Genomic DNA, 25,326 nt, shown 5'->3' on the forward strand with positions numbered 1-25,326 from the left:
TTAATAGTACTAGTTAACTACACCATGTCAATTTATTATTTCAAAACAAAAATAGCTTAGACTTCACTTTTTACCTTCCGGAACAGAATTTTTGAGGCCTTTAACTGCATCCAATTTCTCTACAGATGAACCTTTGGCTATATAAAAAGTAATCAACACATTGAAATTTAAAAATTAGACAAAGATCAAGATCTTACTTAATCATATGAATTCAATACTTCATTCATCTATGCTTTAATTTAATTTTTTACTTTTGGTAGCAGAGATTTTAGAACTACTTGCATTCTTGCTAGTTGCAGAGGAATTTTTATCTATACATAACAAACACAGAATTAATATACAACATATCATCCACAATAATAGATAATTCTCTTGGAATACTATTAAGTAAATGACTCTAAAAATGAAGTATCCAATAACTGTGTTGACATTAAGTAAAAAATGAAATTAAAGCATAGATGAATGAAGTATTGAATTCATATGATTAGTTAAGAATTTGATCATTATCTAATTTTTAATTTTTAATGTGTTGTGTACTTTTTATATAGCCAAAGGTTCATCTGTAGAGAAATTCGATGCAGCTAAAGGCATTAAAATTATGTTCTGGAAGGTAAAAAGTGAAGTCTAAGTTATTTTTGTTTTGAAATAATAAATTGACATGGTGTAGTTAACTAGTACTATTAATTGTATTTATTAATGATGATGCTGATGCAGGGGACAAGAAATTGAAGGCTATAGAGAAAACCATTACGCCCATTGAGAAGCTTCAAGGTTAAATTCCAAAACTTCCATCATGGTTTGATTTAATACAACATGTAATTTTATTCATTGACTAAAATAGTCCACTTTTTTCAGAAATGATGAATATGAAGCAAGCATGTGGTGGTAATGACTTTAATGATGAAAGGAGGACTAAACATAAGCATGATAAGCTGGCAAATACAGAGAACCAAGGTTAGTTTTAAAATAAATTTTAGTTGCAATGACCTAAATAAGTTAACTGATGAACTAAATAATTTTACTTGCATATGTTTGGCACAAAGAGAATCAGGGAAACAGAAGGTGCTTTACCTGGTGGGGAACAGAGAGATAAGGATAAGGAGAAGCGAAGAAAGAAGATTGTTAACAAAGTTGCAGAATCGGAAAATATAGAAGGGAATGATGCTAAAAAAGGAAAAGAGAAAGGTAAAAAGTTTGTTCATAATGATGCTAAAGAAGATGCAAGTAGACCTTCTGTCCAGAGAATCCTATGTCTTAAGAGAGGACCTAGGAAATATGTTGAAGCGATTGAATCGCTTAATGGTGATCAAAGAGATGTTGTAGAAGATATGGGGTTTGGAAGTCTTTTGCACTTTAACTTGAACTATATCCCAGCGAAGCTCGCATTTGAGATTCTTGATCATTTTGATCAAGATACATGCGGTGTAGTATACCAACGTGGTATACTACATATTGGGCATGATGATGTGCGGGCTACCTTGGGGTTGCCAAATGGTAGTTTGAAGTTAGAGCATAATGGACGTCAAAAGAGCAACAAGTTCATGGATGAGATTGCAGAATCTGGAGGTCGAAAGAGGTCTACAATGGGTGCAAATATGCTTATAGAAAAGATGTTAAGTGATGTCAGTGGAGGGGAGAAGTTCAGGAAGATATTCCTGATTTTGGTTGATACAATCTTGATCAACCCCAAGGGAGATGGATACTTGCACACGCAAATTGAAGGGGTAATCCATGACATTGATAATGTCAAGGAATACAACTGGTGTGGCTATGTCATTGATAGCTTACTCAAGGCCTATAATACCTGGGCTAAAAACAAGGACAAACCATTCACTGGCCCAATTTCATTTCTGGTGGTAAGTTTTAAATTCAAAAATTTATTAACCTTGAATAAATATGTTTTAAATATGAACTTTACTAATGATAGCTTTCATTTTGTAGCCATGTTATATTGATAGGATTGTGCTTCGATCGAGGCCTGTTACCCGAACATTCCCAACCATTAAGGGCTGGACAAGCACGTTAATCCACCAACGCCAGAAAATGGAGCTTGAGCCCGGGCCATTCGGCAGAGGCATTAAGGAGCCAATCTTTGATCCCCGAATAAGCTACCTGTCTGAAGAGGTTGTCAAGGTCAATATTGCGTCCTCCTCTGCGGCAAAGCCCAAAGATATCTCTAAGACAACCCAACGTAGAACTACAGTTATCACACTTATGGGAAAGGCTGCTGATGTCCTTGGTGAACTGATGAAGGAGTTGAAAGATGGTGCAGATGAGATAAACAATGATGGGTGCTCTAAAGTTGCAGCCAAATGGCAAACAGAAGGGCCATCGTTTGATCTAGGATTAGAGTTTCATGAAAGAAACGTAAGTTGATGATGGGTTGCGTCGTGATGTTGTGCTTGGAGTTTTATGTTATTGGGATGTAATTTATAAAACACATTAGTATGGCATGTATTTGGGATGAACTAAACCTTTTTGTTGTATTATATGGTTTTTGTAACAAACTGACTTTCTCCATAATGGGGTTTTAAAATGAAGAGTACTTGTTCATTGGGTTTTGTTTGTATTCCTGTTTATTATATACAGTTGATACTACACCAACAAGGGACATAGATCCCGGAAGCTACATCTTTGAGGCTGTGCAATTCATGCCTGTCCAAGATTTGGATAAGGTAAGAAGCTGTTCTTGGCTCTTATTGATTCTGCATGAAATAATATTTAGTTGTGATGAAGTAAACATCTCATTGAATGAACTATCTAATTATATAATACTACTGGCAGAATATTCCACCATCAATCTTCAATGTTGATGCTGGACTTAAGGGAAACTTAGAAGCTAATCTAGTGGCAAAGGTAATATTACAATAGCTAGAAGCATGCCTCCTGTATGATGAAGTAAATTGTCCTTGAAATGAATCATTTTTTGAATGGACGTATTGCAACTATCAGGATTTTAATACACCGTGTGTAGTTCAACATGGAGCAAATATGAGATCGTATACAAATGATGAGCTAAAAGATGATGGAGCAAAGGTATAAATTCATTATGGATGAAGTAAAAATCTCACTGAATGAACTATTTAATTATATAATTATTCATTCTGGATTAACTAATATTTAGTTGTGATGAAGTAAACATCTAAATGAATGAACTATCTGATTATATAATACTAATGGCAGAATATTCCACCATCAATCTTCAATCCTGATGTTGGACTTAGAGGAAACTTAGAAGCTAATATAGTGGCAGAGGTAATACTACAATAGTTAGAAGTATGCCTCCTATATGATGAAGTAAATTTTCCTTGAATGAATCATTTTTTGAATGGACGTATTGCAACTACCAGGATTTTAATACGTCGTGTGTAGTTCAACATGGAGCAAATATGAGATCGCATACAGATAGTGAGCCAAAAGATGGAGCAAAGGTATAAATTTATTCCGGATGAAGTAATACTTAGTTTTGATGAAGTAAAAATCACACTGAATGAACTATCTAGTTATATAATTATCCATTCTGCATGAAGTAATATTTAGTTGTGATGAAGTAAACATCTTACTGAATGAACTATCTGATTATATAATACTACTTGCAGAATATTCCACCATCAATCTTCAATGTTGATGCTGGACTTAGGGGAAACTTAGAAGCTAATCTAGTGGTAGAGGTAATATTACAATAGCTAGAAGTATGCCTCCTATATGATGAAGTAAATTGTCCTTGAAATGAATCATTTTTTGAATGCACGTATTGCCACTACCAGGATTTTAATACACCGTGTGTAGTTTAACATGGAGCAAATATGAGATTGCATACAGATAATGGAGCAAAGGTATAAATTTATTCTGGATGAAGTAATATTTGGTTGTGATGAAGTAAACATATCTATGAATGAACTATCTAATTATATAATACTTCATTATTAATATGATACACTACATCATGGAAAAACTTATATCTATATTTTGGTGAATAGAATGTTAATGTCGCTGCGGAAATACAGTCAGTTATTGATGCTTACAAGGATATAGACATTGATGATGATTTCATGGATAGTGGTCCTCTAGTTGGTAAGCCGGTGGGGACTGAGATCATTGTTTACAATGCTAACAAGGTAATCCTGTGCAAATTAAGAATCTAATAATATATACTCTGAAGTTTGTCTTGTGGTTAATAAATAATGTGTTACAAGTGATTTATTTATTGCAAACAATAGATCAAAACTTTGAAGGGTCGAATGGAGGTACGCACTAGAGCAGAGAAAACTGTTTCTCATGCATTGCGATCTCCATTCGCTGACAGACCAGTTAAGATTACGAACAAGCTCAGTAAAGATGAGAAAGAATCATATTACTGGATTCTTGTAACACATGAAAGAGATGGGTATGATTTCTAATATTGTTTTCTAATAGTATATCACACTATTAACATATCCAACAATAGAATGTGAAATTCTAACATGTATTACACAATGTGCAGATTTGTAATTGTTTATGACGACGATGTTGTGAAAGTTACAAAGATGGATATGTGTTCTTTGATACCTTGGCAAGTGATTGTGGTTGGCGTTATAGATGCATGGGCTTCCTACCTCAACAACATGGAAGAAATCCGATCACCATACTCATCAAGGCGGCTATTCTTCACCACTTATCCATGTGTAAGTACAAATTATTGAAATATAATAAGATTGTATGTTGTGAAGATCCTAACTACATTAATATTAATATGCAGTTGTACACCATTGTGACAAAGCCTCAATCCATGGATGTCAACACAGTTATTGCAAACTTCTGTAACAACTTGGATAGAGAGGTGAAGGAAATTCCATATTTCAAATGGAAAGATGTGAACACGGTACAAGCATCATTACTTCATTAGTACTTCATTTATACACTATATTACTTCATTCATTTTTCATGTTACTTCATTTTTCAGATTGTTCAGTACTTCATTTGTATACTTTATTACTTCATTCATATTGCTTGTTACTTCATTCAATAGGTCTTCTTCCCTATATGTCCAAATCAGCATTATTATGCTGTTTGTTTTTGCTTCAAGAGAAATGCTATTGCTATAATAGACAATTCTGCAAACGGGGATGACAACGACCTCACAATTAATTATGGTCACATTCCAGAAACATTGGTTCGTATTCTTCTCTTATGATTGAATTTTATAGCACATACATATGAATACACACAACTACAAATGCCATGTATTTGTTTTGTACATGCAGAGATCATATTTTTGTCACTTCCTCACCAAGAATGGTCTCCACGCATATTGCAAGATCGTTTCCAACGCCAAAATGGAGAGATTGAAAATGCCATGGAGGACAGTTGATAACGTTGAAGACTGTGGAGTATTTCTGATGCGGCATATGGAAACGTACAAGGGTAAGCGTGAAGGTTGCTGGAATTGCGGCTTGAAGAAATCAAGCTCAGGTGTGCTTCAAAGCTTGAGGGCAAAATATTGTTCGGCACTGCTGTTAGCTGAAAACAGCCACGAAAGCTTCAACAACAAAATTGTTACATCAGCGTATTATGCAGAGGAAAGCAAACACATTAAAATTGATGTTGAGAAAATGATTGCGGCATATTTAAAGAAGAAATAATGAATCAAATTTTGTATTTGACATACATGTGTTATGAGCAATTTTGAATAAAATACCAAACTTTGTAATGTTGTTCATTATTAGACTATAATACTGCATTGGGTAACCGATTTAGTTCATTTCAGAAATCTTATTTCATTTCAAAGATCTATCGACAAATGGAAAATATAAAGTAAGATTAATAATCTACTCATACTATATATTTTGTCTATTCTCTTTAAGATTAATAAGACATTATAAAAAAAATTCAGTCTATTCTCTTTAAGCTTGCAAAAGGTGTAAACAAGTTCAAATTCAAAAATGTAAATGAAGTAAGAAACTACATGATTGAAGTACAAAAGTAAGGGAATGAAGAACAGAAATATCCGAATAAAGTAACATTTGTAACAGAGCTACTGGAACAGAATAGAACAACAAGCCTCAACATTGGTTTTTCCTCTTTAAATGTTGTTCAGTGTTAGCCTGAAACACTGCATTGGGTACCATATTTAGTTCATTTCTGAGATCTATTGATAATTGATAAGTGATTGACAAATGTAAAATATATCAAAGTAAGATTAAGATAAACGTCATAATAAAGAAAAAATAAGCCATTATAAAAACACTTCAGTCTATTCTATTTAAGCTTGCAAAAAGTTTAAACAAATTCAAATTCAATATGCAAATGAAGAAACTATAAGACTGAAGTACAGATTTAAAGGAATGAAGAACAGAAATATCCGAATGAAGTAATAAATTTTGGAACTGAACTAATGGAACAAAACAACCAGCTTCAACATTGGTTTCTACTCTTTTTCTTGTTCTTCTCCTCCTAAAACCAGAGTGAACTATTTCTTTACAAATCCTCACTGCCTCTGTTTTGTCTTCTCATTCACCTTTTTGCAGTTCCTCGAATCATGGTGTCCTATCACATGACAGTTTCCACACTTTCGGCCTGGTTTCTTTGCTAACTTGATTGCTGCCTCCTTCTTTGATTTCCTCCTACTTCCACTTCCCTTTGTACTGACAACATTAGGAGGATGAACTTCAATAAAGTTTGGTACTTGTGATCCATAGAAGTTTTCAATCAATGCTCTCTTCTCTATTGAAGACAGAACAACACCTTCTCCAAGAAGCTGCTTCTTACCTTCTTCAATAATTGTAGTAAATGCATTGATTTGGTCAATGTTCCCTTCAATACTTTCTACTATTTCAAAGAATAATGCATACATGTTTTTAAATGCAATCTTCTTCTCGTCTACAACAGAGAATACTTCATGATCATCACAAAAACCTCCATGTATTGGCTTCACAAACTGTGACTTCAACCATCTCCATCCACGCAACTTCTCGGGTATCAACTTAACAAACTTATATTTCAACACACAAAATATATGGCTGCACGATAGACCAAGTCTCTCAAACTTTTTACATCCACACAAATAGGTGTCATCACCAATGGAGTAAGTCACTGTCCATGAGTTTGAATCCTTGTCATTTATGTTATATACTTCATTCTCTCTATTGGTAGACACTCCTAGAGTTGCACAAGACAAAGAGAAACATGCATAAACTATCTCCTCTTGAATTGCATTAAAAGCACTGCCACTATATATTGTTGATGCATGTTTCTCGATTTCCAATTCTGTTCGCAAAATAGGCACTTTTGTTGAATCATAGTATTCAAGCTTTGCACTATTACTTCTTTGAGCCTCCAAAGCATGGTTATAGTTCATATAAAATAGCATAAGGTTAGTGAAAGCGCAGGTTTTTTCTCGGTCAACGTATGTAATTACAAGTGTATCCAACTGATCAGGATGAGATTCCCGACCCAGCTGAGTCGTTGGCACGATAATCGGGACCTGGTATCAAACAGATATTCCTCAACCCACTTTTACTGATTAGTATAATGGAGGTAAGGGTCGAATCCCACAAGGATGGACACATTCGGATACTGTGGTGACATTCCTAGGTGTTTTTTGGTTAGCTACCAAGCTTGGGTTGAGATTTTACCTAAGCAAGAAATAAAGGTGGTACTCTACTGAGTAGTAGGCGTGAAAATAACAGGCATGTGGTTGTGTTCGTGAAAACAGGGGACAAAGTGTCTCAGAGGTATATGAAAAGTAGACAGTTACTAAAAGAGAAAATTTAGACAACAAGGTATATCTAGTGGCTGGTTGGCTTTCTGACAGGTCTGTACAACTGAAAAGTAGAGAACAAAAGCAAAAGTAACTTAAAACTAAAGTGGTCCAAACTAAAGTTGATTTTGACGTTTTCTTCTTCACCAAGCATTAACATAAATCATATGAACACAAACACCATAACTAAACTCAGATTCATGACTTCAAACTCAAGATCTATAAAATTAAAATACTCAAACTTGACGGCAGACTGCAGTTTTACCTCTACTGACTGACATGCAAGGTGGTGATCACAGTGTGGATCGAAAAGACTCATGCACGAAAACTCAGACTGAAACATAACTATAAAATTCGATCGACAATCACAAATCTAGCTTACTCGAAAGAAAAATACATGCACGCACTTAAAAGTTAAAGGCGATAACTAAATCTAACTTTCCTAGGCAAAATGAAGCAAACTCAAACCAAAGAGACATTCGGAATAGAAATTTCATAACTAAAATGTTTAGATCTTCACCAAGTACTTCAAAAGGCAACAAAGAAAAATGTTTGCACAGATCCAACGGAGAAAGCAAGTAAAGATACAACTAGAAAGCGAGTAACGATTGTTTTTGCCACTCCGGGCGGTGAAACTGTTATACTACTACGACGAACTGGCTGGAACGGTGGGATGATGACTACTCCGGTAGACTTTTGGACGTCAAGTGACCATAGCTCTGGCGAGGAACAAGAAAGTGGATGATGCTGAAGGACTGATCTTCTAGAGAGAATTCTACTAAGTGTGTATGAGAGCCGAACTTCGAACCGAACCCCTGTTCTCTCTCCAAGTGGCTTCTTTTATAGGGAGGCTTGCCCTTTCTTTTAGGGTAGACTTCATTCACGATTTGACTTTTCTGCCCTTGTGAATGATCATCCCAGCTATCTTTCTTCTCCATCTCGAGCCTTTTCTCTGGCATGCATCTTGGTTAGTATTGCACCCTTCTGGCGCTCTTTTCACTTGTGTCACCTGAATCGTCTCCTACTGACTTGGATCCTTTAATCCTGCACACTTTAGCAACTGTTTTGCAGATAATACATGCATTTCACGACATACTGATCAGTAACCAAGGCTTAGAATACGACTTATCAAACTGCTCACACTTACCACATGCTTGTCCTCAAGCGTGAAGACAAACAAAAAAAGAAATAAGTCGAATTCGAGCCTGGTTACTCCCCCTGACCGAATCTACCTAACTAGACTCAAGACTCTGACGCAAAAGAAAATGAACAACGACACATACACATAACACATATAATTAACTTAAACACATAGAACAGGCTATATTTTCAACCACCCCTCCCCTCGAGATCAGGTGCAATCCGGCCTTAGGCAGCCTTGAACTTCTGCCAACCCCCTTTTCCTCCCCAGTCAGTATATCTGCTTGTCAGGATCACCCAATCCTAGGCCAAACCTTGGGTTCACTCATTCACTCATTCCTCATAGATGTTTCGGACTCAGATCTCACGTGCAGCTCCTGAAGATCTTTAAGGCTTGTAACGGGGCTATTGGTTTGTAATGTTTGGGGTAGTTGTTCCTAAGGCTCTAAGGTTCAAAACTAATTACTTATTTGATGAGGGAGAACTGTGTGCATTCGGGCTTCTGGCTAGGGCTTTTTCTTCGGCTGGACAATTTCTGACACTGGCTTCCAACTGGTCAGTAGCTTCCTTGTGGCTTCGCCACCCTTATTCCTTCTTCCTCCTTTCTCTTTTTGTGGTCAAGTACCTGCGACTATTTTCTTCGGTTTTCTTTCCTGTGGCTTAGCCACCCTTATACCTTCTTCTATTTTTTTGGATCTGGAATTTTTTTTTAGATCGATTTTCTCCTTCTTTCTTTGCTTTTCTTTTCTTCAGCTGGTTTCTTTTGTATGTCCTCCTGGGCAGTTGCCTCCTTGCCTTATGCCTTGCACACACACAGTTCCAGTGGTTTATGGGTTATTTCGGGGTATAGATCAGGTTAGAAAATGGGGTTCTAAGGGTAGGGTTTTTTTTTTTTTTTCTTTTTTTTTCGGGGGGGGGGGGGGGTTTCCTACTGTCTTTAGGGTTTGCTACACGCGGTCACCTTTCCCTAGACATCATGTGGTAGCCACACTTCTTTTTTTTCAGTGTTTAGTGGAAAGCATTTCCACTTTGGGGCTTCTAACTCACCTTTTAAGAGGGCTTTCGTGTCTGACCTAAGGGATGAGTTTTTCCTTCATACTTGCATCATCTATACTGACTAGGGGTTACTGGAGGGGGTGGTTTCTGTTTTCCGGCATGCCTTATCTCCCTCAATTCCCCTCACCGTCAGTTCGAGGCAGTTGAGTTTTAAGCCCATTCATTAAAAAAAAACACATAACACATAATTCCTAGACCTAAACAAACCCTAAAAAACACTAACATGCACTGACTCAAATAACACATATACATGTCATACTGGCCATTTGCTCCCCCCTCTCTCTTCACAAGTGTCTGCCCCAGATACGGGCTGTGAAGTGAAAAATGGGAATGGCTAGTATGACAGACACACAATTAAAATAAACACATACTATATCTAAAAACTTCTCACACTTAGACTATGCAATGGGCTAAGTGGGAGAGCTTCAGATATATATATATAGATTTACAAAACAGAGCAAAATATTTACAAAACATGATATCTAAACATATAAAATCCTCACACTTAGACTACGCAATAGGCTAAGTGTGAGTTAACATGCTTATGACAGAACACATGCACCGAAGTAGCAAACCCTTTACTTCTCACACTTAGACTATTGAATAGGCTAAGTGTTATGAATGGGGTTTGCTCACATTTAATACACATAATTCTACCTATTTAACAAAAGTAAAAAAAAAACCAGAAATTTAAAAAAATTAAAAAGAAAACTAACTGGTCAATTTGGGGGGGGGGGTCTGTCAGACGTTCCTCCTGCTCCTCCTTGGCGCAGGTGTCTGTGCAGGTGGTTCCTTTGGTTCCTCTTCAGTGGATTCCGGTTGGTTGTCATCTTCCTCATCTTGTTCATCACCTTCTTCTTCCTCAGGTTCGGTGGGTTCCTCGTTCTGTCCTCCATCTCCACTTGTTCCAGCTCCAGTGCTTTCCTTTCCTTTCGCCAATTCCTTTAGGATGCTCTCCATTAGGGTCGTCAGCTTTGCCATCTCTGTCCGTGATTGTATATCGAACAGGCCAGGAGCATCGACCATGTACATCGGAGGTAGGTCTTCTGCCTCTGTTATGATGATGTTGTTGCGCACGAAGGCTCCCAGTATGTTGCAGAGGGACAAGTTCCTAGCTGGGTGGGTGGCTATCAGGTGGCATTGGTAGGCTGTCCAAAATCCCAAATGCAGCCTCCTTCCGCGATTAGCGCACCATACCATGTACAATTCAGTCATGGACGTTCTGGCAGCTGAATTACTCTGTCCCAGTAAGTTATAGCCTAAGTAGAGCTACACCAATCTGAGCATGGAATTGTTGAAGTGGGTGGATCTGGATGTAGTGGAGGCGAACTGACCAGCATCGGGGTGGGTTAGCTCCTCCCAGGCTTCCTGGGGCTCAAAGTCTATGTGTCTCCTCGGTACCCCCCTCTCCCTGCTTCTCCATTCTGGTCCTATAGCCTCCTCCAGGGTACACATAACCAGTCGCACAGTCCACTTGATCATACTCATGGACAGTTCTCCACCGAATATTCTAAAGGAAATTGACACCTCGTCTAGGTCCGTAGTGACTTGGAACCTAAATGTGGTGAAGAACTCCTTCGCTAATCTCACAGATATCTCCGGGTCCCTATTCTCTAACAGCCACTCAAAACCCAATGCTTCCATACTGGCCAGGAAGGAATCATGAACAGATAACTCATCCAAAGAGGGTATGTGGAGTACCTTTCCGCATTTGACCTGCTTGCTGCTATCTTCCTTGTCGTCAAATGCGTCTTGAAGCTTTTTGGTGTCGAAGTGCTTCATGTCCTCCACCATCGGTACACGATCCTCTCTACCGGAGGGTGGACTAGTTCATGGTGGTTGTCGGGGAGCTGCTGCTCATGGTATTCTTCCCCTTCTAGAGAGATATCACTCTCCAAGTCAAACTCCTCGCTGGAAGTGTAGTCGTTGTCGCTTAATCTCCCTCTCTTCTCCGGCTCTCTGATCACTATGCTGGCATTGGCAGTGCGCTGTTTCTTTACGGCTTGTTTCTTCTTGGCAGGGGCTTTCCCCTTTCTCCTTCTTTCTTGGATGTACTTGGCTTCTTCGATTTCCATTGCCTCTGCTTCTTCGTCTGCTTGTGTTGAAACGTCCTCCTGGGTGGTAGGCTCGGTCACCGCACGGGTACTAGTATCACTTCCTGCCGCCTCCTCCCGACCTACTGACTCTGATGCGAGGTCCAGACCCTCAGCCACCTTGTCAGCTTCTCCCTTCTGGTCAGTCGGCGTTGATGAAACTGTCCCTGTTGCCTTCTGTGTGTCCTTCTGGCTAGTTGTCGAGGGCTTCTCCCCAGGTTTTGTAGGAGTAGTCTTCTCGTCATCGCTAGAGACCTCCACTGCATCTGCTGCTGTGTTTGCTCCTGCCTTGTTGGACTTCCACTTTCCTAAGCATCTTTGTGACACTCTTTGGGGTTTCTGTTGGGGATAATCGCAGCGGAAATTGCAAAACAAATAAATCCACATAAGAATCTATTTAGGTGATTATGTGGGTCGATTCAATTTCATGCTTGAACATGTAGAAACATATAATTGCGCAATTAATCACATAATTTAAATTAAATTATGTTATTGAATACTTACAACAATGATTCTCCAAAGAATCGAAGTGGCTTGCTACTTCTCCACGTGTAGATCTTGAAGCTTGATTATGAATGCAAGACCAAAGATCTTCTAACCTATGACCCTTAACTCTATAGATCTAAATTCCTTGTGGGAGGAATCTCTTAGAAATTATAAGAATCTTGAAGGAGAAGACAAGAAAGCCAAGTGTGGAGGCTAGGGTTTGTGATAACATTTGTCTCATCTCCTTACATTCTTATTTATAGAGTTTATGATGGGCTAGGTTAGGGATCTATGGGGCTTGGATTGGGCCTCCCCCATTGGACCTTCTTTACTAATTAAATTATAACCCATAATTTAATATAAGGCCAATGGAATATTTCTTGTGCCACTATAGAAGAAATATTGACCGCCCATCCAATCCGTGATTACAAGCAATCCGGGTTAACCTCTTTAATATATTATTTCTCGTGTCTAAGACTTTCTATATCCATTAATTAATTTGTAGTCTGCTATAGACTTTAAATTAATCAATATCTTTATTTCCAAGAGTTTGTCTAGTACGAGATGTATATTAAAAATATACTTTTTCCTTTTCTATTTATTCTTGGATTAAATCCAAACCGGCCGGGTTTCCGAATAATAGAACTTCTCTCGAACACCTCTTGGGGATATAGTCAAACGACGCGGGCACACGATTCAATGTAATAATAAAACTGACACCATTCTAGTTATTAATTACTACTACCCAAGATATCAGGAATATTGGGTTACGAAAAACCCACACCTATTGATAAGTCAAAGCAGCGTATGATTAAATAACGTGTGTCCTATATTATTACAAAGATTAGGAAATATTAAATCTCCAAGGCATCGTCTTACAGTAGATAGCAACAAAGACGTGTCTATAATTTAGATCCATTCAATGCTATACCACACCAGTGTCACTAATCATTCTCAAGGTAAAGACGACTTTTCGGATGGACACTGCAACCTTTCACGATAGGTAGCCAAAGCCTATCTAGGTTGTGAAAAAGTTTTACTTCTACAAGGTACCGGTTGGGCCACGTACTGTGATGACCTGTTCCACGACCCAACCTTCAATGTAGAAGACTTAGACTGATTTTACTTTTCGGCGTTCTAATTATATAATTTAATATATAATTAAATACGGTCAATACCCATTAAAGTAAAATACACAGTGTGAAGAAAACATTTATTATTCTCATTAAATGAAGAGTGTTTACAATATACAAGCAATTTATCAAATTCAAAAATAAACTCGAAAAATGCTTTTTAGTATATATGTTCCAACAGTTTCTGCCTTTCTACCTTGGGGTCGTTCTTCAACACTAGCCTCCTCTTTACTGGATTTGGTTTAGTCACCACTGAGGCTTCCTCATGATGTGTTTCTGGTTCTTGCCTCTCCTCCTCAAGTTTGCCAGCCTTACTCGGTTGTTCTTCTGTCATTTTCTCCACGGATTGGTGGACTACCCCCTCTGATTCATCTACTTCCATGGTTGTTTCCCCTCTCCCTACTGCCTGGGATGCGAGGTCCAGTACCTCAGCCACCCCTTCAGTATTTACCACGATCCTATCTCCCTTGTGTAAAACCGATTGGAACTCCTCATCCGTCATTAACCCTTGCTTCTTGGCCATTTCGTTCAGGTCTATCTCCTCCTTCTCTGCTTCATCGGCTGTGGCTTCAGTGGCCACTATCTCCTCTGCTTCATCCTTCTCGCCCTCGCTTACTCCCCCTCCGCTCTCCTTTTCCTCTGTTTCTCCCCAGTTGGGATCTTGATAGGCGAAAAGAGGGCTAACGTCGAGCGGCTCTGTTTGTTGGTGTATGGGAGAAAGGTGAGAGGGTTTTGATTGTGCAGTTACTGTTGGGGAGGTCTTTTCGGATGTCGGATTTGAGGTTTTTGGGGTGGTGGTGGGTGGGTTTACTGTGGTTGCAATTGGGGTAGGGTTTGGTGTCGCAGGCATTCCTCCGGTCAGGCTAAATCCGGCCAGGGTCGCTGTCCAATCTTTGTTCAGGTCTTGTTGCCTTAGATACGCTGCCAGTGCGTCTAAAGGAACCATTGCCGGAATTTGTGTCGTCAGCGTTAGCTGTGATCGTTGTGGACTCGGTGGCCGCGATTCGGCTGTCGCTCGGGCTTCTGGGAGGTCTTCGCCGGTGTTGGGTGCTGGGTTGTTGGTTGCTTTACTCTTTGCCATGGTCTGTATCGGTGGTGGTTCTCTTTTTCCGGTAGTGATTCACGGTGGTTTTCATAGTGGGGTGGTAGTTGTGGGTGAGAGAATGCAGGTAAGCGTTTGTTAAGTGAAGGGGAGTAGGCGGTGGGGTATTTATAGTGGGGTGGGCAGTTGAGGGTTTTGACTGGTTGTAAGTGGTTGCCAGGTTGCGACGCTTCGGGTGGGAGGCGGTTGGGCGTTCTCGCAGCCAGTCCCCTGTCACGTCTCTGCTCCACGCGCCCTCCCAGTCTCTGCACTCGCCTGCAAAGCTGCAACACGCACCAAAATTCAAATTTCACTTTATACCTCCCTCTCAACTAGCTAAAAATAGAAATAAAGCAAATAAATGGCTCTTAAATATAATTCAGAGTTTCACCCAAGTGGTATCTTTGTGGTCAGTACAGACTCCAAATTAATATTTAAGATCCGAAAATCTTTTTGGTATATTTTTTTTTCTACTGAACTTAAGTTAAATTACTAAATATTCACAATATTTACATCATTACTAAGGGTATTTGAAGTTTTACCTGGTCAATAAGCACGAATCATATTACGTTGACCAGGTGGAACTCCAAAACCCTTTTTTCTACTGGTCAATTAGACTCTATTAAAGTGTAGTGGAATTTCTTCCACTACACACATCTCTTCATTTTCCCTATATATTTTTAATCTATGCCCATTAACGAAAAAAGGTTCAGAGTTAGGGATACTCCCTGAAATCTCGACCGCTCCATTGGCACGTAGTGCTGTGATAATGTAAGGTCCTGCCCATTTTGACTTGAGTTTCTCAGGCATTAGCTTCAATCTGGACTGGAAGAGTAGTACTTTCTGACCAACTTGGAGATTCTTGGTTCTCAGATTTCTGTCGTGCCACATCTTTGTTTTCTCTTTGTACCACATAGCTGAATCAAACGACTCCAATCTGAGCTCTTCCAGCTCTTGTAGCTGCAGCTTCCTTTCCTCTTCACAGGCCTTAGCATCCACGGTAACCTGCTGAACTGCCCAGTATGCTCGGTGCTCAATTCCTACTAGCAAGTGGCACATCTTCCCAAAGAGGATGCGATATGGGGACATCCCGATAGGAGTTTTGTAGGCTGTCCGATATGCCCACAGAGCATCCTCCAACCTTGTGCTCCAATCTTTTCTGGAGGGGTTGACTGTCTTCTCTAAGATGCTATTTATTTCTCTGTTTGAGATCTCCGCTTGCCCGTTGGCTTGAGGATGGTAAGGACTAGATAGGCGGTGATGAACCCCGTACTTCTTCAATGCTTCGACCGTTCGGTTGCAGAAGTGAGTCCCTTGATCGGAGATGATTGCCCTTGGTATCCCAAATCGGCTGAATATATGACTCTTGAGGAACTTGGTCACTTCTTTAGATTCGCAAGTGCTTGTGGCCTTGGCTTCTATCCACTTTGATACATATTCAACTGCCACCAAGATGTAGGAATTCCCATAAGACGAAGGAAAAGGACCCATGAAGTCCATGCCCCAGATGTCGAACACTTCGCAAACAATCACTGGAACTTGCGGCATTTCATCCCTTGCGGAGATCCCACCGGTCAGTTGGCAACGGTCACAACCCTTGCAGAACTAATATGCATCTCTGTTCAGAGTCGGCCAGTAGAATCCGCTATCCAGCACCTTTCTTGCAGTCTTCCTTGGCCCGAAATGTCCTCCACATGCCAAGGAGTGACAGTGTGTTAGTACATCCCGTTGCTCCCAGTCAGGAACACATCTCCTTATAACTTGGTCGGTTCCTGCCTTCCACAAGTATGGGTCGTCCCAGAAATAATACTTTGCTTCACTATTGATCTTCATCCTCTGAGCCTTTGTCACGTTTGGCACCATTGGTATCTCTCCCATCACTAGGTAGTTGGCCAAGTCCCCATACCAGGGTTCCTGTCCTACTTTCTCCTTGCCCTTGGTTGTTGCGTCCTGCCCAGTAAGCCTCATTACTTCTTCCCAGTCGATCTTCCTTGCGGAGAAATCACTTCACACAAATGCTCTTCCGGGAATCGATCTCTCACATCCTCACTGTTCTCTTCTTGTATTATTCTGCTCAAGTGGTCCGCTACTTTGGTTTCAACCCCCTTTTTGTCTTCTACCTCCCAATCAAATTCTTGTAAAAGTAACACCCATCTGATCAGTCGGGGTTTTGACTCCTTCTTCGCAATGAGATACTTAATGGCCGCATGATCAGTATAGACGATGACTCTGGATCCTAGTAGGTACTGCCTGAACTTTTCGAACGAATAGACAACAACCAACATCTCCTTTTCGGTGGTGTCATAATTCCGTTGGGCTTGATTCAATGTCTTAGATGCATAGAATATCACGTACCTCTTCCCATCGATCTTCTGACCCAGTACGGCCCCCACTGCATAGTCACTAGCATCGCACATCACTTCGAAGGAGTGATCCCAGTTAGGAGCTTGAATAATCGGTGCAGAGATCATTTTTTCCTTAAGGAGGTCGAAAGCATCCTTGCAATGCTCGTCGAAAACAAACTCCACCTTGTTCTGGAGAAGTCTGGTAAGGGGTTGGGCAATCTTGGTGAAATCCTTGATAAATCTTCGATAAAATCCAGCATGGCCCAGAAAACCCCTTATTCCTTTCTGATCAGTAGGGAAGGGTAGTTTGGATATGACATCCACCTTAGCTTGATCCACCTGGATTCCCTTTTCTGACACCACGTGTCCTAAGACAATTCCTTCTGTAACCATAAAGTGGCATTTCTCAAAATTTAAAACCAGGCTCTTTGTTTGGCATCTTTCTAGCACCGCATCCAAATGTTGCAAGCACGAGTCGAAAGAGTCTCCGTAGACAGTGAAATCATCCATAAAGATATCTATACAATCTTCAATCAAATCTGAGAATATGCTCATCATACACCGTTGGAAAGTACCGGGGGCGTTGTATAAGCCAAACGGCGTACGCCTATACGCATAGGTTCCAAACGGACAAGTGAACGTGGTCTTATCCTGGTCTTCCGGGTTCACGTAGATTTGAAAGTAACCAATGTACCCATCCAAAAAGCAGAAGTACTTCCTCCCAGCCAGTCGCTCCAGCAATTGATCGATGAATGGCAGGGGAAAATGGTCCTTCCTGGTTGCAGTGTTCAGCTTTCGGTAATCTATACACATTCGCCATCCAGTGACTAGTCTGGTGGGCACTAGCTCATTCTTCTCATTCTTAACCACCTGGATCCCTGACTTTTTGGGGACCATATGGATTGGGCTGACCCATTCACTATCGGGTACCGATTATATAATGCCCAGTAAGAGTAAATTCAAGATTTCCTTCAGTATCTCTTCCCGCATGTTTGGGTTCACCTTTCTTTGCGAATATCTATGTGCCTTGGCTTCCTCCTCCAGCCTAATGTGGTGCATGCAGACGTCCGGGCTTATCCCCACCAGGTCCGTAAGGCTCCATCCAATAGCCTTCTTGTTTTTGCTCAGCACAATTAGTAGTCTTGCCTCTTGCTCTTCAGTCAGCCCGCTATTGATGATTACAGGGAACGAGTCTTCCTCCCCGAGGTGGGCATACTTAAGGTTCGCTGGCAGCCTTTTCAACTCCACTTGTGGGGGTAGTGTGTCTGTAGGTAGAGGGTTCTTTTTTGAATCCTCCTCTCGCTCTTGTTCACCATCTGATTTTTCCTCCATAATGGCCGGTAGCAAAGACCCTACGGATCCCGCTAGTTCCGACTTCTGACAGAATTCCGTAATTGCTTCTTCGATCTCCTCGTCAGTTAACCCTCGGCTACTGATCAGATCACACCATGCAGCTGCTTCCACATCAGCCTGGGCATACACATCCAAGGCTTGGAGTTTTTCCTGCAATAATTCGGTCTCTAGAAATTCTTGGACTAAAGGGTCAATTACATCAACATAACATATATTTTCAGAATCTATTGGTTTTTTCATGGCTTCATTGATGTCAAAAACAAATTTCTCACCATTAAAGTCAATGCAAATTGTCCCCTCAACCATATCCACAATTGTCTTAGCCGTTTTTAAAAATGGTCTTCCTAACAATATCCCGCTAGACTCCCTAGCTTCTGGTTCACTCATTTTAATTACATAAAAATCAGCGGGATAAGTAAAGTCTCGTATCCTGACCAACACATTTTCTAACACACCCTCCGGATTTATACATGACCTATCAGCCAGTTGGATCAACACCCTAGTATTTGACAATTGTACCCCCTTCAACCGATTATAAATGGATAACGTCATAACATTGATAGATGCTCCTAAATCACACATTGCATGCTCGATTTTTACATCTCCAATTGTTATGGGTAGAGTAAACATACCTGGGTCGGCTCTCTTGGGTGGTAGTTTCTCATGTACAATAGCTGACGCTATTCCTTCCACCATGATTTTTCCATCCTCCTGGGCCTTTCCGGCTATGAACTCCTTTATAAACTTCCCCAGAGGGGGCAGTCTCATGGCTTGGAGGAATGGTATTATGACATCGAGCTTTCCGAAGATTGACATGAAATCCACAGGGTTTTCTTTCCTCCTCTTCGTAACAAACCGATATGGAAACGGCTTTTCTCCCTTAGCCTCTTCAGTTAGCCTTGGTGGACTTTCTTTTGGTGCCTCCTGGGGTTGAGGTCCCAATGCGGTTATTGCTCCTTCAGGTTGCTCGTTTCCAAGTGTTTTCCTTCCTTTCCTTCCGCAGTAGGCTCCTCGTTCAGAAAAAAACGGATCCTCCATCTGAGGCAGAGGCCTCTTGAGCTCTTCCGCTGAGACGGTGTCGCTCAGCACCCTTGCTCCACTAGATTCCCCAATAGGGTTCTTGAGTTGAGGTCCATTATACGCTGTTCCGGACCGCAGTGTAATCTTACTCACATTTGCCTTTTTAGGTACATGGACTGTAGATGGGAGTTTCCCTGAGTTCCCTTTCATTTCGCCCACCGAGTTAGCGAGCTGGGCCAACTGCCTGTTCATCATATCCATATTTGCCCTATGCTCCTTCTGGGCACTTTGCATTCCTTGCATTGTTTCATTACTGGACTGCAAGTCGCTTTTAATGCTCTGCTGCGAAGCAAGCATCTCTCCCATCATGTCCTCCATAGACCTCCTCGACCTGTTTGGGTGTTGGAATTGGTTCGAGCCCTGGTGCTGGTAATGCTGGGGTGGTGGGTTTGACTGATAACCCGATAAATTTTGCTGGTTTTGGTTTTGTGGGTACTGGTTATACTGGGCAGGAGGGTTGTACTGGTCGTGGTTGTGTTAGTACTGAATTTGGTTTTGGTTGTGGCTGTTATGTTGAGGCCTTGGGTTAAATTGGTTCTGGTTTTGGTTCTGGTTGTTTCGCTGATGGGGTGGTACATAAGCATGGTTCGGGTTCTGGTTTTGAGGGTTTTGTTCTGAGGATGCTGGTTTCTTCCTACCCAGTTAGACTGGTAGTCAGGATTCGTTGGGCCACGGTTGGAATTTTGGTTCGGGTGGGGGTTGGGTTGATTTTGAGCCTGATTTTGGTTCTGATTCTGATTCCCATCTCCTCATCGGAAGTTTTGGTGGTCCCTCCATGGTGCATCCCTCTGCCTTCCCGGAATCCAATTGCCGTTGGAATTGTAGTATCCTGCGGCATTTGCTTGTTCCACATCTGGCGAGTTGTCATGCTGATCATATGGTAGTTCTGGGGCCTCTTTGCCTCCAGTCGGAGAAGGTGGTGGAGTGTTTTTCTTGATTGCAGTCAGTATTTCTTTGTTTAGTTCCTCCATCTTCAATTCCATCCTTTCCTCCTGGTCAGTAACAGAAGCACTTGCTACCCTTTCTCTGTTGTACCCATCCCTTGCGTTGTCGTACGTCTTTTTCGCATTCAACAGTTTACGTAACACCTTCTTGGCTTCGCTAACTCTCAACTGTGTGAAATCGCATCCGGATGATGAATTCGCCAGATCCTTTGTTTCCTTGTTCATCCCTTCATAGAAGGTGTGTTGCACCTCTATCTCCTTCATGCGATGGTTGGGGCATGACTCCAGAAGACTCATGTACTTCTCCCAGTACTCGCTCAGGGTTTCATCGTATTCTTGCCTTATACACGATATTTTCCTCTTCAATGCACTTGTCTTTGAAGACGGGAAGAACTCAGCTAGGAAAACTAACTTGAAATCGGCCCATGTATTGATGGAGTCGGCTGGCAGGCGCATGAACCAGGTGTTGGCCTCTCCCTTTAGGACAAAAGGTAGGACTTTCAGTCTGTAATCATCCTCGCTTGCTCCTGCTGGCCACCTCTGCGCCTTACAGATTTTGCAGAACTCATTTAAGAATTCGTAGGGTCCCTCGTAACTCTTCCCACAGTACATCAGTAGGATTGCAATAACGTGGGGTTTCACATCACAGGCGGTCTGGCCTGGGGTGACCACTATGGCTTGTGGAGGATCTCCGTCAGTGTGTGCAGTAAGTGTTGCGAGCTCGGGATCGTCCTCACCTTGGTCAGCCATTCTCACTAGTGTTCTTACTGGTTGGGGTGGAAGCTCCGGGAGTTGGTACTCTAGATCTTCTTTCTCCTCGTCGCTGCTCGTGCCTAGGTCGGACAGTGCTGTCGACAGACCAGAACGAGTGGTAACGAGTATCGTTCCTCGGGGAAGTATCCTTGGTCTCCACTGGCCAGGAGCCGAGCCACTTCTCATAAACTGAAAATAAAAAGAAAAGGAAAATTATAAACAGTATGTACACCAAAAAGATCGCACACAATAACAGGTATGAACGTCATCCATCCCCGGCAACGGCGCCATTTTGAAAGCGCAGGTTTTTTCTCGGTCAACGTATGTAATTGCAAGTGTATCCCACTGATCAGGATGAGATTCCCGACCCAGCTGAGTCGTTGGCACGATAACCGGGACCTGATATCAAACAAATATTCCTCAACCCACTTTTACTGATTAGTATAATGGAGGTAAGGGTCGAATCCCACAAAGATGGACACGTTCGGATACTGTGGTGACATTCTTGGGTGTTTTTTGGTTAGCTACCACGCTTGGGTTGAGATTTTACCTAGGCAAGAAATAAAGGTGGTACTCTACTGACTAGTAGGCGTGAAAATAACAGGCATGTGGTTGTGTTCGTGAAAATAGGGGACAAGGTGTCTCAGAGGTATATGAAAAGTAGACAGTTACTAAAAGAGGAAATTTAGACAACAAGGTATATCTGGTGGCTGGTTGGCTTTCTGACAGGTCTGGAAGGTACGACTGAAAAGTAGGGAACAAAAGCAAAAGTAACTTAAAAGTAAAGTGGTCCAAACTAAAGTTGATTTTGACGTTTTCTTCTTCACCAAGCATTAACAGAAATCATATGAACACAAACACCATAACTAAACTCAGATTCATGACTTCAAACTCAAGATCTATAAAATTACAATACTCAAACTTAAAATTGGACGGCGGACTGCAGTTTTACCTCTACTGACTGACATGCAAGGTGGTGATCACAATGTGGATCGAAAAGACTCATGCACGAAAACTCAGACTGAAACATAACTATAAAATTCGATCGACAATCACAAATCTAGCTTACTCGAAAGAAAAATACATGCACGCACTTAAAAGTTAAAGGCGATAACTAAATCTAGCTTTCCTAGGCATTCGGAATAGAAATTTCATAACTAAAATGTTTGGATCTTCACCAAGTACTTCAAAAGGCAACAAAGATAAATGTTTGCACAGATCCAACGGAGAAAGCATGTAAAGATTAAACTAGAAAGCGAGTAACGATTATTTTTGCCACTCCGGGCGGTGAAACTGCTATACTACTACGATGAACTGGCTGGAACGCTGGGATGATGACTACTCCGGTAGACTTTTGGACGTCAAGTGACCATAGCTCTGGCGAGGAACGAGAAAGTGGATGATGCTGAAGGACTGATCTTCTAGAGAGAATTCTACTAAGTGTGTATAAGAGCCGAACTTTGAACCGAACCCCTGTTCTCTCTCCAAGTGGCTTCTTTTATAGGGAGGCTTGCCCTAGCTTTTAGGGTAGACTTCCTTCACGATTTGACTTTTCTGCCCTTGTTAATGATTATCCCAGCTATCCTTCTTCTCCATCTCGAGCCTTTTCTCTGGCATGCATCCTGGTCAATATTGCACCCTTCTGGCGCTCTTTTCACTTGCGTCACCTAAATCGTCTCCTACTGACTTGGATCCTTTAATCCTGCACACTTTAGCAACTGTTTTGCAGATAATACATGCATTTCACGACATACTGATCAGTAACCAAGGCTTAGAATACGACTTATCAGTTAGCCCGACACTTTAAGTACCTTTTAAAGAAGCTATTCTGTGATTCGGACAAAGATGTTGTCTTTATCAACGAGCTCATCGGAAAATCACGGAAAAAGGCAGGAACCCAAAACTTTCTGGATGCAAACATTGATAAAAACCAGTCATTATTGGCCAGCCCATATCTTTCCATTATAGCATGCCAAGATTCTTCAAATGCATCAGGCTCTATCAACTCCGACCAAACACATGCATTCAATTTCTTCTTTAGTTCTTCACTACCAAGCATGTTCTTTGGCAATTTGTCAGCAACTTTATTCATTATATGCCACATGCACCACCTGTGTCTTGTATTAAGAAGAACCTCTGCAATAGCAACTTTCATTCCTAAGTCTTGGTCGGTTACGATTAGCTTGGGAGCCACACCCATACATTTCACAAATTGTTTAAATAACCATGAAAAGGAGTCGGCATTTTCCTTGGACAAAAGGCCAGTAGCAAATGTCACAGGGCGACCATGATTATCCTTGCCCGTAAAAGGAGCAAATATCATGCAGTACCTATATGTTAAAATCACTATAAGACATGCAGAATATACTTTAATCACAAACACTTCACTTTAATCACGAAATACTTCATTCTAAGCATGTTTTACTTCACTGAAATGGAAAAACAAAGCAATTTAAGCATGGATCACAAACACTTCACTCTAACTCTATAATACTTCAGTCTAAGCATATTTTACTTCACTAAAATGATAAAATAGTGCACATAAGCATGGATCACAAACACTTCACTCTAATCAAGGAATACTTCACTCTAAGCACATTTTACTTCACTGAAACGAAAAATCAGAGCAATATAAGAATACTCAATACACTTCACTGTAAGCATATTGTAATTCACTAAATGCTCAATATACTTCATTGTAAGCTTATTGTAGTTCACTAAATGCTTAATATACTTCACTGAATTGAAAAACAACACTATAAGCATGCAAAAATAAACAATACACTATAATCATATACTAGTTCACTATATGAACAATATATATCATTATACGCTCAATATACTTCATTGAATTGAAAAACAGTAAACTATGAGGCATATGAATATAATTAGTGTGCACGTACCTATTTGTTGAGTATGTCGTATCAAAAGAAACAATATCACCATACAAATGATAATTTCTCTTGGCAGTTAGATCACACCAAAACAAACGTGTCAGTCTATCCTTTGAGTTGACCTCAAATTCATAGGTAAAAGCTGCACAAAGTTCCTTCTTCCTGCGCATCTCATTTAATAGCATTTGTGCATCAGCTCCTTCCACGTATGCTCTAAGGTCGCGTCTGTAGTTGTGCACTTCTAAAACAGTACACCCTACATAATCTAATCCACCAAGAACTTCCTTGAGTAAGCTAAAACTTAAAGTTGGACCGATATTTGCGTTAGCGCAATCAAGTATGAATTTCTGATGGACTAAATCCAAATTGCGGTTCAACTTCATAAAACGCTTACGGCGTTCCTCAACCATCTCGTGATTATGTTCTTCAACAAAACTTTGTATAACATAACCAATACCCATAAAAAACTTCCAAGACACTTTAGCATTACAAAAGCACTTAATAGAAGAACGCTTGCGTTTCACCTCATGTTGTTCATTTTTTATTTGCTTTGTACCTTCTCGGCTACACACCACATAAATCCAAGTAATGACATCTTTTTCCTTTTTCGATCCCTCCTTACGGGTGTCAAACCCAACATATCGAGCATAATTGTTGTAGAAGTCCAATGCACGATCAAGGGTCATGAAACTTTGTCCAATTTTTGGTTTCAAATTATCGGGACATTTTGGTACGTAAACCACTGTAAGAAATATATACTTCTCTGTGATCATAAAATACTTAACTGTAGTCATGTTTTACTTCACTAAAACGAAAAAATAGAGCACTTTAAGCATGAACCACTGTGAGCATAAAATAGTTCACTTAATGCATAATATACTTCCCTAAAATGATAAAACAAAGCACTAAAAGCATGGATCACAAACAATTCACTCTAACACTCGAATACTACACTTTAATCATGTTTTACTTCACTGAAATGAAAAAATAGAACACTTAAAGCATGAATCACAGACACTTCACTCTAACCATGGAATACTTCACTTAAATCATGTTTTACTTCACTCTAACCATGAATCACAAATATTTCACTCTAGCAATGGAATACTTCACTTTAATGATGTTTTACTTCATTCTAATGCATAATATACTTCACAAAAATGAAAACAGATCACTAAATGCATAATATACTTCACTACAAACAATATTTACTTCACTATAAAGTATATT

General features: G+C 40.4%; 3 protein-coding genes across 3 annotated transcripts; 1 reads left to right on the top strand and 2 right to left on the bottom strand.

Moving 5' to 3' along the window:
• Positions 1–2,447: 2,447 nt before the first annotated feature.
• On the top strand, positions 2,448–5,621 carry LOC148926297 (uncharacterized). The gene is made up of 10 exons (XM_089059070.1): positions 2,448–2,454; positions 2,590–2,675; positions 2,785–2,856; positions 2,953–3,036; positions 3,981–4,118; positions 4,221–4,387; positions 4,484–4,664; positions 4,739–4,861; positions 5,009–5,152; positions 5,244–5,621. The coding sequence occupies exons 1-10, from the start codon at positions 2,448–2,450 to the stop codon at positions 5,619–5,621; spliced, it is 1,380 nt and encodes a 459-aa protein (XP_088915196.1).
• An 845-nt stretch (positions 5,622–6,466) lies between these two features.
• Positions 6,467–23,525, bottom strand: LOC125189844 (protein FAR1-RELATED SEQUENCE 5-like). The gene is made up of 2 exons (XM_048087072.2): positions 22,997–23,525; positions 6,467–7,356 (listed from the first exon to the last, which is right to left on the bottom strand). The coding sequence occupies exons 1-2, from the start codon at positions 23,523–23,525 to the stop codon at positions 6,467–6,469; spliced, it is 1,419 nt and encodes a 472-aa protein (XP_047943029.2).
• Positions 23,526–23,802: 277 nt separating this feature from the next.
• On the bottom strand, positions 23,803–24,782 carry LOC148926298 (protein FAR1-RELATED SEQUENCE 5-like). The gene is made up of 2 exons (XM_089059071.1): positions 24,194–24,782; positions 23,803–23,810 (listed from the first exon to the last, which is right to left on the bottom strand). Exons 1-2 carry the CDS (start codon positions 24,780–24,782, stop codon positions 23,803–23,805), a joined length of 597 nt encoding a protein of 198 aa, XP_088915197.1.
• Positions 24,783–25,326: the final 544 nt, after the last annotated feature.

The sequence above is a fragment of the Salvia hispanica genome, chromosome 5, assembly GCF_029641045.1.
Source record: "Salvia hispanica isolate PSC_SH4W2 chromosome 5, Shi_PSC_v1, whole genome shotgun sequence".
Classification (NCBI taxonomy): domain Eukaryota; kingdom Viridiplantae; phylum Streptophyta; class Magnoliopsida; order Lamiales; family Lamiaceae; genus Salvia; species Salvia hispanica.

Coding starts and splice junctions, on each gene's coding strand:
- LOC148926297 (XM_089059070.1), top strand. Junction 4,388..4,483: donor GTAACACATGAAAGAGATGG/GTATGATTTCTA, acceptor CACAATGTGCAG/ATTTGTAATTGTTTATGACG. Junction 4,862..5,008: donor AATGGAAAGATGTGAACACG/GTACAAGCATCA, acceptor TTCATTCAATAG/GTCTTCTTCCCTATATGTCC.
- LOC148926298 (XM_089059071.1), bottom strand. CDS start 24,782: ATGACCCTTGATCGTGCATTGGACTTCTACAACAATTATGCTCGATAT.
- LOC125189844 (XM_048087072.2), bottom strand. CDS start 23,525: ATGATATTTGCTCCTTTTACGGGCAAGGATAATCATGGTCGCCCTGTG. Junction 7,357..22,996: donor AAGGTACTTAAAGTGTCGGG/CTAACTGATAAG, acceptor CCTGCGCTTTCA/CTAACCTTATGCTATTTTAT.